At 37.0% G+C, this 13,258-nt stretch overlaps 1 protein-coding gene across 1 annotated transcript; it reads left to right on the top strand.

The window, feature by feature from the left end:
- The first annotated feature begins 2,749 nt into the window (after window positions 1-2,749).
- On the top strand, window positions 2,750-6,728 carry LOC116311467 (CD209 antigen-like). Its single transcript, XM_031728592.2, has 7 exons — window positions 2,750-2,881; window positions 3,058-3,153; window positions 3,557-3,658; window positions 3,776-4,519; window positions 4,616-4,758; window positions 5,124-5,239; window positions 5,747-6,728. The coding sequence occupies exons 2-7, from the start codon at window positions 3,093-3,095 to the stop codon at window positions 5,871-5,873; spliced, it is 1,293 nt and encodes a 430-aa protein (XP_031584452.1). The 5' UTR covers window positions 2,750-2,881; window positions 3,058-3,092; the 3' UTR covers window positions 5,874-6,728.
- The last annotated feature ends 6,530 nt before the right edge of the window (window positions 6,729-13,258 follow it).

Genomic DNA, 13,258 nt, shown 5'->3' with positions numbered 1-13,258 from the left:
GTTGCTCTACTGCTGAGTTGTTTCGCCTTTGCTGCCCCCCTGAACTGCCATGTTCCCTTTTCTGACCTGATGGCTGGACTCCAGAGAGGCAGGGTACACCCTCAACAGGTCACCAGTCTGACACAGGGCTAAAAACAGAGAGACAGACAACCATTCACATTCAAATCTATGGGCAATTTATAATCACTAGTTCTAGTATCTAACCACAATAATTGCATGTCTCTTTATTGTGAAAGGAAGCCAGAGTGCACAGAGAACACATGCAAAAACAGGGAGAACATACAAACTCCACAGCGAAGAGCCCTGGTCCCAAACTCAGGACCTTCTACGATGGCTAATTACCATGCCATCTTTCTCCCACTGTTAAATGTCTCAATTTTTATATAAGTCTTAGTAATTATATCTACTGGTCTTCTGTTTGTGCAACTCTACCAGCTGTTTGTCAATGGATCACTGGACAAGTGTCAAAGGCAAAATGCCTGGACTGGCCTCACTGACAGTCTTACAGAGGGTTTGGATGTGGGTCAATGGGACCCGGTCACCATTTGAATTGAAAAAGTTTAAATTTTGTATTTTTTTGTATTTTGTACAAATACAAACAACAAGGTTCTCATATGATCACTGCTGCTATAACTTTACAGATTTCCTAAATATAATAGAGTGTAATTTACAGAACTTGTCTTTGCTGTTCTATATGATATGTTTTTTCTTTTTTCAATTTTTTATTAACATAAAATTAACCATGATTCATCCCAAACTAAAACTGCTTGAAGGTGGAAAATAATGACAAAAAGGATCAGTCTTATATTTTGATGATAGAGACCCTGTGTAAAACTAAACTGCCTAAATCTATTTAATATTGATCCAAAAATTCAGCAACAGGAAATCTTGTTGAACCAGATCTAGAAGTGATTGAATACACTTTCAAATTCAGAGCTTACACAACTGCATCCACAGAGACTTCACTACATTAAAATTCATGTCCTGTTTGATGCATTTAAAAACATGCAGAGGTGGTGATGGGGGCGGATGATAGCAGAACTCTACATAGTACTGTTTCTACTATTGCAAATAACGCTTAAATGAAAAAAGACAAACCAAAAGTTACAAAACCAATCAGAGTATAGGTCAGAAGCTTTTCTCAAAGAGAAGATGGTTTCTTTCTTACCTTGTTGATCAGGCACTGGTACAGCCTGGACAGCCCAATGAATTCCAAAACTAGTAACGTGGAGAATATGTTTCATCTGATGTGGGATCATGATCTGTCTTCACCTGCCAATTCTCACCAATGTTGCCAAAAATGTGACAGATTTAGAATGAAATTCACATTTTTCCACCTTTGCGAACAGTTAATTCCCCCAAACTCTTAACAGTATCTGCCCTGCATGTATGGAGTGCTCCTTGAGGTCCTTAGAGAAGAATAAAAAATAGAGAACGAGACAAGCAGGGAAAGCTCTTAAAACATTGCTCATGACGGCTTTGAACAGTGTTTGTTATGAATGGCATGACCAGATATTAGTAGTGGCCGAGTGGTGTATCGACGGCTATTTTTCATTCATCTGCTTTTCTGCTTCTGACAAGCTGTTAGGTTAGCTTGGAGGTAGTGGTGACGGGCAGGTAAGAAACCTAAGTGAGGTGTTTACCAGAGTCAGGCTGCTGAACGTACGGACAAGCAGAATTTAGTCTGGCTGTGAACGGTGATTTCCATGGGGCAAAGCAGGCAAATCTTGCAGGTGAGTAAACAGAACCTTGCAAGCCCGGAATCAGCAGTTCCACCCAGGCAAGCCACGAATACATTACAAAGATAGGGTGATGTGGTAATGTAAGTGGAAAGCAACATCAGGAGAAGGAGTAATGGAAAATAGTGGAGATGTGGAAAGTAAAGTCCAAAGTAGTGGTAATAGGACCATTAGGCATTAGGAGCTGTAATCCTGAAACTAGAAGAGTGGCTGCAGCAGATTCCAGGCACAGCATCAGTGGTCTTTGTCCAGAACATAGACCACCCAATGTAAGGTTTGTGCTGCCACTGCTGCTCAGTACAGGTAATTACAATAATATTTTTTTTTTAATTTCTGTAAAGGTTAATCAGCATGTAGTCAAAGCTCTCTGACTGAAATGACATTTTTAAAATATGAATTTATTAAAACAATGGTTTTTGGTTGAACGTTATGCTTGATTAATGTATGAATTCTCAGAGAAATCCAGTGTGCCAGCTCAAATGTGAATTAAAAAATGTGTTTTAAAATTTGTAACCAACTTTACTTTTAGGTGTAATTAGCCACTGTACTAATGCTAAACTAGGAGAGTGAATATACTATGTATATATAATAAAATATCAACTTATTACTGTAATACTAGCAAGCTAGCTAAAAAAGCTAGCAAGCTAACACAGAATTTACCATACAGTTTTCTTTGTTCCCTTACTTATAAATATGTACAACTTTGCCCTGAGTTTCTGTATATATGTCTCTGTCACATAATGGGAAACGTGGACAGAATATGTGAGCAGTTTTCTATTTCTATTCATTTCTTGTATCTCAGCACATTCACACTCTCAGTTATTTGACCTCTGTGAGAACTTAATCTGTGGGAAAAGGGAACAGAAATCACAGAAGGTGGAAGTCTGAAAACGATCAGGTCAGTCAAAGAGAAAAAATCCCACTCACTACTTTGTGGTATTTAACCTTAGCTGTTTCCTTGAAAAAGTCTGAGTGAGTACCTTGAATATGGGAATGTAGACATACAGTGGATTTTGCATAGTTTCCTTTTCAACCAATCAGTTTATGTCAAGTGCTTGATGACGTGGGACATCCTTTTTTCACTACAATAAATAATACTGAGTTGACGTTAATTTTTTTACTGGTCAGTGGCAGAGTGTGAGGTAAGTGCAGGTTTAAAAACTATTTAATATTTAGATAACTGTATGTGAACTTTCTCTAGAGCATAAAAAATGTTTATGAATGTTATTAGATTAGTTTAGTGTAAAATCAGCACTTCTGGAAAACTTAAGGACTGTTTTTCATTTTCAATGTCTCTTTTTAATGAAAACCTACAAAGGTCTTACCAGAACAGAAAAAAATCCAGAACAATTAATGGATAGAATGGAAATTGATGACACCTTATTATATATGGACGGCAATCTGATTACTCAAGGTACAGTATCACCCCAAAAACACCCAGACAGAACTAGTAGGTACATAAAATAAAATGCAAACTAACCCGTTTTTCAGCTTAAATTTCAAATTGAATAATGTCATTTTGTGTGTGTGTATTTCATAGCAGCTATTATTTACAGTTGCTTAAGGCGCCTTTGGTTTGAGAACACTTTATTGAATAATAAATTTCATGTTTAATTCATAAAAGGGCCAATATCATGCCGGTCTATGCTCAGTAATACATAATTACACAGTAAAGCATGTTTTAGAGATTTTTAAATGGATTCAAAAATTCTAAAACTGAAGTCTCTAGAGACTTTTTTAACCAATCTTACTGGTCTAATGATATATTTCTTTGTAGTTTAATTTGAAAAATGTCTGTTTTTTTATTTTCAAAACAGTGAATTTTCGCAGAAGAAACCAGATCCTCAGATGTGTCACTGTGTGCCTCGGATTACTGTGTGCTGTCCTGTTGTGCAGTAACATAGGTCAATTTATATTCTGTAAGTTGTTTATTTTTATTCAATAAAAATAAACCTCTTTTTTGTTGCTTTTATATCCAGTTCATGATAATCAATAGAATCCAGCAAAGTATTATTTTTATTTTTTTAATTTCACAGATGAGATCATCAATCCTTCATCAGGGGACCAAACACAGCCATATTACAATACACTCACTCAAGAAAAGGAGAAACTCCAAAATGATAATGACAACCTGACTGCAGAGAGGGACAGACTGGAGATCAGTTATGATGTTTTGAGTAAGGAGACTGGACAGTTAAAGATCATACTGAGCAACCTCACAAAAGACAAAGATGAGCTGCAGCACTATTACAGTTCTTTGATTACTAAACGAGATGAGCTGAAGGCCAATTTCAGCAATGTGAAAAATGAGAAGGACCAGTTACAAACAAGTTTCATCAACTTAAAACAAGAGAGAGATCAATTCGAGACAAACTACACTGACATGCAGAGGAAGCTTGAGGACTTACAGACTAATCACAATAATCTGACCGCAACTGCAGAGCAGCTACAAACCAGCTACAATAACCTGCAAAGAGAAAAGGATGCATTAAGCATTCTTTTTAATGCACTGAGAGTAAAAGAAGTCCAGCTAGAAAGCAATTACACTGTATTAAAGAGGGAGAAAGACCAGTTACAAAGAAGCTACAATACTCTGAATAGAAACAAACATCAAACTGACCAGAGCTATAACGCCCTGCGGAAAGAAAAAGAGCAACTTCAGACCAGGTATAATACTTTGAGGAAGGAAAAGGAACAGTTACAAACCAACTACAGTCGTTTGGCTACAGCTAGAGAAGAGTTACAATCGAAAGTCAAAAGGATGACCACTAAACTAAACGGTATGCTTCCTATGTTACAGCTTAAATTTACTAAAATTATCTCCATTGTGGTATTCTTCATCTTTTGGATATTTTTCTTATGTGATGAATTTGCAGGCATTCCTTGTCAGGCCCACTGGAGAAGGTTTGACATAAGCTGTTATTTTGTCTCAACCTTGAAGAAAAACTGGACAGAAAGCCGAAAAGCCTGCATCGCTGAAGGTGCAGATCTACTTGTCATAGACAGCGCCGAGGAACAGGTAAGAAACAAAGGCAGAATTAGAATCGCTAAACTTTGCCAATGATTAGAAGAATTTTTACAGGCTTTGTACTGGGTAGCTGGCTTGCAAAGGTTTGCATGTACAGTTAAAGATGACTGCAATGTTGCTGCAATGATGGAGCTAAAATGAAAAATTAAAGGATCATTAATGCTATTATAATCCATTTTGTTGGAGACATGGGTCTCTATCCCAAAGACAAATGACTGTCATCATGGCTCTACGGGTCATTCAAATTTTTTTTACAAAACTGAAATGTGTAGAAATTGTCTGTACCAGTCCAATTTAGATACAAGATCACCCCTAACAGTAATGTCATCCGTCTTCTGTTTGTGTGACTCTAACAGGTTTTTGTCAATGAATTACTGGACAAGAGAGAGAGGCAAAATACTTGGATTGGCCTCACTGACACACTTAAAGAGGGGGTTTGGACCTGGGTGGATGGGACCCCTATTACCATAGAGTGAGTTTAAACACACAAACCTGAACAAAAAGGATCTAACTTTACACATTTTCTAAATATAAGGTTAATTTATGAAACTTTCATGTACAACTTTACTGTACAAAGATCAGTCTTGTATTCTGTTGTTGAACTGCCAAAAACTATTTAATATCTATCCAACAATTCAGCAACAGGAAATGTAAGGAAAGGAACTCAAAGACTTGGTTCATTAGGTCAGGAGGTGATTTATTGCACTCTAAATTTTAGACTGTATACAACTACATCTGCAGTGGATTTGTCGCATTAAAATTCACATCCTATTTGAATACATTTAAAAACATCCAGAGGTGGTGATGGTTACGGAGGTGGATGATTGCAGAAGTGCGCAGTATTATTTCTACTTTTGCAAATGAGAGTTAAATTAAAAAGACAAACTGAGGCACCAAACAATCACAATGTAGGAGTGAATTTGTTTCTTAGAGCGACAAAGTGGAGAAAATGATTTCTCTCTCTTACCTTATTCATCAGATACTGGCAGCCTGGACAGCCTAATGACTTCAAAAACCAGGACTGTGGAGAATATGTTTCATCTGATAAAGGATCATGGAATGACGATGGCTGTTTTGCGGCACAAAATTATATTTGTGAGAAATAAGATCAGCATGACTTACAGTGTTAACAAAACGTGTGGACTGGGGTTCTTAAGTTTATTAATAAACAAAATTCCACATTTTTGGCTCTGTCATCATAAAAAACACCCACACAAGTTCATTTCAGTTCAGTTTTATATATATGGCACCAAATCACAATGACAGTAGCCTCGATGTGCTTTATATACAGAATATCATAGCGCTAAACAGGGAGACAGACAACCATGTAGACTTATGGCCAATTTACAGTCATCAGTTAACTGAACTTTTAACTGTGGAAGGACACATACAGGCAAACGCACACAGAATAGGTCAGGCATGTTTAAACTGCATGGGTTCATGGTTTTTTAAGAAGTAAATTCTGATCATCAATTTCACTTCCTTTTTTTATTTATCTAGAGCCAACATCAGAAATAATTATAACTGTGACATATAATAAGATAGATGAATTTAGGACTTCCACTATTTTGCTGGAAAGTAAAAATTACTTCCTTAATTCTTTTTTCCCTTTTTTTTTTGGCATAGCTGTTGTTCTGTGTGATTAATTTACATACAGTTGGTATTAGAATAATTGTTTTTTTTCTTGAGTTGTTGGTAAACATTTACATATTAAGTGGACTTGGAGTTCAGGGCCAGAAAAGAAGTCATACACTATTTTACACTGTTGATTTTTTACTTAATTTACATAGAAATCATTATTAAAAGCAGACTAACATGTTGTTGTGATACATGTTATGTGTTTATTGTTATGAAATTCTTCTTTGTGTAAAAGCAGATTTTTTGACTCTTCAAAAGTATTGTTTGGCTTTTTGCATAATGGCATATTTGTGAATAATTCATAAAAAAAATGATTAAAAATACTTTGGAAGAAATGTTTAGCCTTTTCCTTGTGTTCCTTTCAAAGATTTTACATATTTAATGGGGTTTAGAGTTGAGGGTCAGAATAAAGTCATCTGCTAAATTTGCTGATGATGAATAATAATTTATGTTTTAAATAGAAAGTGATTTTGGTAATCCTTCTTGGTACTCTGAGCCATTTAGCATAGCATAATAATTGTATTATTAAATAAATAATGATAAAATGATTAAATGGCTTTGCATGGTTAACTATGTGTACAATATGTCCAAATTATGAGGGAAACATTATGGTCGAAACCTAGAACCAAGAATGCTTTACATAAATTTTAGACTTATATTTTCTTGTTCAAGAACAGTCAGACCTCTGAGATGATGCTTATAAACTCCAGTGAATATTTAAACTGTCAAACTGTAAAACTCCTAAAACAAATGTGGCTTTTTTGGTCTTTGTTTTGTTGTAATTTCCTGGAAAAGTAGAAAACCTTGGTGGTTTGTCATTGTTTTAAATAGTTAGGTTCCATTTTTTAAGAAATACATCCCCCACCCTACTCCATTTTCGAATGTTCAAGAAACTTCAGTTTAAGAAAAAAACTTCACTAGACATCTGGCATAAATTTTAAATTAAACATTGTTGGGGGATGGGAGGGTAGTACTTCATGGAACTCAAACACTTCACATTCTAAAAAGTGTAAAGAAATAAATTGTAACAGTGTAACAGAAAACACTGTGGAGGAAAGAGTAGCTGTTATTGCTGTGCTGTAGCTTTTACTGTGTCCACCCCCGTATGTTGCCCTGGTGTAACCTGAACAGACGACTATTCACTGACACATAATGATGCCAAATGGTGACAATGCTCTCTACAGCTACAGGCTACTTGTTGCATAACACAACATCAGAGAAAAGACAGAGTTTTTCTGAAATGCTAATACACGAACAGCACAATTTGCAGATATATTTAGCGCGCTGAGACACCACACTTTGGCATGTGGCTCATTTTGGGTGTGGTGGCGGTTACATTTAGTGCGGCTGCTCTTGAAGGGGGCATCTCAACCATTAATTGGACTAAGCCTTTTTTTTCGCCCCAGAGATGAGTCTGATCCAAACCGTCTGTGGTAGAGTGGTGAGATCGGGCTCCCCCCCGGGATGTAGCCGAGTGGTGCGGTTGCGCTTTTGGCCATGTGACTAAAAATAAAGATCAAAGGAGCCTCTTCCAGACATGTTGGTCTGGTTAAACTCACAGAAGAACAGGGCTTTTAAATAGTTAAGAGGGTGATGTGTGTGATGATCTAATGTATTTAGAAGGATGAGGCTACTTTTCCAAGTGCGTCTGACAACATTTTAAAGTGAGCCCACTTTTGTGCACTTCATATTTTTAACCTCTAGCCTGTAAAACAGGTAATATTCTACCAAACAGGGCATACAGCCTGCACAGTGTGGTAGTGTCAGGGAAAAACTAGCAACACATGGCTGACTAAGTTGGAGATTTTCACTCATGTGCATTATCTGCACTACTTAACACTTACCATAAAACGTCAGGTCTCTGTGGCAGCAAATTAGCGAGTCATGTTAGCTACTACACCTGTTTGTATACGACTCTCGACTCTACCTCTGCTGTATAAAAAATGGATGTAGCTAGCGTCATGTCACCTGTTGGCATACATGCCAAGAGGTGAATCACGAATTTCAGTGCCCCTCCCAAAAATCTCCCGGAGCCACCATTCTCCCGAATTTCTCCCGATTTTCCACTCAGACAACAAAACTGAAAAACCATATCCCAGATTGGCTCAGCCAATTCCAGATTCCAACAATGGCTACTAATACTGCAGCTACTTAGTTTTAATATTACTCTTATTACTCTTTCTGGGTCGCAAAATAAACTTTTAACATATTTTCAGGAGAATGTAGCTGTGTAAACTTCAAATATGTGAGCCGGGGAGAACAGCAAACTCCCGGCACATCGTTTTCAAACCCCCGGGGTCTTTCGCTACTCAGGTTAAACATGATATATAAGTCACTTAAATAACTTAAACATGTTATTGTTTGGCCTTTTTCAGTGTTTTATTTGTTCGTGAGTAAATTGGTTTGGCTGAGATTAAAGTTATTAGCTTAGATTAGATTAAATAAAACTTTATTAATCCCTCGAGAGGGTTTCCACACAGCTGAATAAATGTCAAACAGAAAACTGATTAAACAGAAGTGTGAGATGGTCGAAATTTTAAGCCAGCGTCCGGTTATATTTTAGATAGCAAGGAGTAGACGGCAGAGTTTCACTCCACCGAGAGAGCTCGTGACGTAATTCTGAAGGCTAGACCGTCCAATTTCACAGTCGCTCATTTCCAGTCTACCCGGCTTTTGGAGGACCCAGCCCACTTAGACCGCGAAGGCCGGGTCCTTAGGTGGACGCAGCCTCTGAATTTGGACACCCCAATTATGTTATAATAATGGTGACATTTAACTTATTTTATCTGATAAATAAACATTGTAAAATTCAAGTTTTTTGTATATATATGTATATGTATACCCCCCTCCCAACAGCCTGAGGTCGCAAGGTTGGCAAGTATGCCTGTTGGTTTCTTACATTTTATTTCAAAGCCTCAAGATTAGCATTTAAAAGCTTTTTGTTAGGTTTATAAAAACCCTAGATGCAACATGAGGAGTGGGTCTGAGTGTGAAACCGCTTCCTCATTGGCTATGACACAGATCTAAAAATTCTTCCATTCATTCAATATGATCCAAATGAGTGACCGAGGACATAAACATGGCAGGCAAGTGGTTTAACAGAGGTCAAGACATAAAGACATTTTCCCCTGTGACTTCTATAGGACTGGAAATCTATCGGGTGGAGAATTCAGGTTTAAAGAAATTCAGCATAACACCAACTTCCTTGCGACTAGGAGAAATTGGTAGTTACAGCCTCTCGCCGAGGTTTAAATTGATCACAAGAAAATTTCACAGGCCATCTGGCGAGAGGCGGCCTATCTCCAGGTGCATGCTGCTTCTGTACCCTGCCCTTGGAAAAGGCACTATTTAGCAATTGCACTTTACGAATGTATTATTCACCAGGTTGATTTGTCACAAAATTAGCAAAGCACAATAACAAAAAGCGTATTAAAAATCCTTTCATATATTGTGGAAATGTATTTTGGATGTATGCCTGAAATTAGCTAATAGCTACACTTAAGATTGTAAAATGAGGATAACGAAAATAAGACTTCCTGTGCATAGACCATGACAAATGAATGTAATAAAACTAAACTGAACTAAACCTTTACAAGGTCAGTAAAAGATAGCAAAAACAGCAGCATTATGTATGATGCACCATGATTGTGTCAGGATGCTACGATGGCCCTTAAGTACTGTAGAATGCCCAAATGTATCAAGAGACCTGATACAGAGCCACCACTTAGAATTGCTGCTGCTCTATCTCAATGCCCTTCTTGTGATGATGCAGGGAAAAAGCATTTTTCAGTAAATGCATTACAGGGAACTGAATACAGCACTCACATCATCTGGGTTTGCTTCTGTTGTGTGCAGCCCATTGCACATGCACATTTGTGTCCCTTCATGCACCTACCCATGAGTTCTCATTCTGGTTATAGGCTTTGCATCACATGCTGACACTGAAGAACTAAAACATTACTCAAATCTAGGCTCATATAAGATTTTGCAAAGAGAAAAGCTTGGAAAAACCAAACTGCCTTTTGGGCCTGAAGCGATTTTTCTGTTGCAGATAATGCCACATCCAGCGCTCTTGATATATCCATGGATTTTTCCACTGTTAAAAAATGCCAAGGTCATTGTTTTATACTTCCACCCCAAGATCTTGAAATGTGATCTTCAACTGCATTTTTGTTAGTTGAGCCTACAGACTGCATGTCCAACTGAAATTCCTGCCAAAATGAACAAAGAGTGGTGTGGTGGCTTCATGTGGTAGACAAGTAATTTTGTGACCAAATTCCGCCTTTAAGTCTGCTGTTTGGATTTGCTAATATAGCTGAATAACTGCCTGTGTGTAATAATGTGATATTTCTCCATTCAGACTGGCAGACTTTAGTGAGCCAAAGGTTCATGGCCACTAAAAACACTAATGTAGAGTGTGCTGTCAAAGCAAAAATAAGGCCTTAAAAAAATTGATTTGCTAATAAAAATCTCTTAAGGTGTTTTTTTCTGTTTCAGAAGTTGGTGTAACAATGCTAACTTTTTGGCTTATGCCTGCAGCAAACATTTTTTTATTTATTTATTTTTAACTAAAGAAACGTATTTCCTTTTTATCCTTTTTGGCAAAAGACATTAAATGCTAACAGAAACTAAACCGGACCTCCTTATCAACTTTAGGATTTAGTACTAGACTTCCAGTCTTTTTTGGAAAAAAAAATCTGATACCTGTTGTTTTACGGCCCTTTACAGTGCAGTTATCTCATATTTGTGTTACATATAGCATTAACTTAAGCTGACAACACGAGTCTGTTTTAATGGCACCTTCAAGCTATAATGGTGAGCTACTTAAGATAAGAATGAATATCAACCGGTGTGATTCCATTTCCATTTTTTAAAGTTCAAATTCCTCTTTTTCCCAGCGGCTTCAGGGATCCATTTCCATTAAAAGAGAAAAACAACTGTGACATTTCAAACACATAAAAAGGGCAGTGCAGCAGTAAAAATCAGAGAAGCGGAAATGCCACATATCATATCATCAAGTATAGAGTGTCATATGTGCAAAGAAAAATACAAATCCATCATCTACATGATGGCCCTAAGATGAATTTAGAGTACCATCATCTTGATTGTGTAAAGATTAGCTCATGTTACTAAACAGTGGTATAATCTGTAAGACTGTTATCTGTTACTGATGCTATTCAACCCACTGTTGCTTGTTCTTAGTGCGAAAGGGATTATAGTAAAATTACCATTGAAGATAAATGGCCTGTGGCAAAAAATCAAATAATTGTGAGTTAGCTCACAGTTATGTGCACAACTGAAGACACTGAGAAGATGATTGTTTTTTTCAGTTGGTTTCAATATGCTTTTAACATTTATAAACAGTGAATAAACAGTAACATGATAAACTATGGGAGCGTTGTAATGGTGGAAACTGTGATTTTAACCACTTAGGCAGCTTTAATACCGGATACATAAAGTGTGATTAAATCCTTAATAGAGCGAAGCAGTCAAAAGATAGAAAAGGACAACAGTACTGTTAAAGGTGGGTTTTATTCTATCGAAAAAACAGTAAACTCCAGTGTCTAACTTCAACAGCAAAATCAGAAATATTTACAGCCTGCTACTAAAACCAGTTTGATGCTAAGAAGAATATCTCCTCTTCATAACAACTCTGAATGTGGTGATTTTTTTTCATAACTCATCCACCTGGTGTCTGGACACAAACAGTAGTAGCCTATCAGTGTCTGCAGGGCCTTACCTGCACTACTGTGAGTCATAACACTGGGTGTCAGTGTGTTTATGCTGCTTGTACATTTTGGAGCATTTCTAACAGCTCATCTGACTAATACTGTGGGTTGCTCTGTAGTACAGACAATCCAAGAACTGTGTCGGCTTCCGTGGGTGAAATTATAGTGTTTCAGTATCCATTACTTACCATAAATTAGCTGCTATGTGTGTCTTTGTGTTGTCCCTGCAAAGCTTATGATGTAGCTTGTTGTCCAAGATAACTAGCATTAGCTAGTAAATTAGCACTCCACCCTTTCATTCATATAAGGTAATTAAAAAAGCCCCAAACTGGCAGCAGCCAGCAGGCCGATAGCCAAAACTAAGCTCACCATATTCTTCTTTTATAATCTTTATAACTCAGATCTGCTTGCAGTGACTTTATTTTTTATGGCCATTCATTTAATTGACTGTGTAACCTATTGCTGACAAATGCTAAAAAGGAGAAGTATTTTCATACACTTTAACCACTTCTCTATTGTAAAACCATTAACCCAGTTTGACACCACACTGCCCTCATTGTTGTTGTTTTGTTTTGTAGAGCTGTTGATGGGCTAAAACAGTGGAGTGAAAATAGAAGACTGTTTCAAATAAGTGTTGATCATGTAATTAAAAACATAGTTGTACAGAAGTTATAATTATGGACAGATTTACAGATAAGTAAATATACTGTGTATAAAACAAGACTCAATAATGTGTACTATTGATGTTTCGTAGCTTAAAGTAGTTATACTAGTAGGAATAAAATAACAGCAATTTAATCACTTTTTTTAGTTGCTGATCTGATCAAAAAACAGGGGACACAGCACTGCAACATGTTAAAGAGATGAAAGAGCCTCAACACAACAAAGTGCTGATCTGGGAATCGGTTTTATCTGACGGTGGACACATGACTACTTAACAAGGCATTTAACCTCCCCTACTGCCTTTTTTATTTTGATTTTTTTTATCTGCTTTCTTGATCTGTCATGCTCCAATATGTCTCTTGACAACTTGGAGAATCTCAGACTGTAACTGAACTCAGACACTCAGGAAGGCGATCAGAATTCAACTGACAAAAAACACGGCTCTATTTTTAGCGGCTGGA

The sequence above is a fragment of the Oreochromis aureus genome, linkage group 2 (assembly GCF_013358895.1).
Source record: "Oreochromis aureus strain Israel breed Guangdong linkage group 2, ZZ_aureus, whole genome shotgun sequence".
In the NCBI taxonomy this organism is placed as follows: Eukaryota; Metazoa; Chordata; class Actinopteri; order Cichliformes; family Cichlidae; genus Oreochromis; species Oreochromis aureus.
The sequence above is the reverse complement of the archived record's forward strand: the minus strand, read 5'-3'. Positions and strand labels throughout refer to the sequence as shown.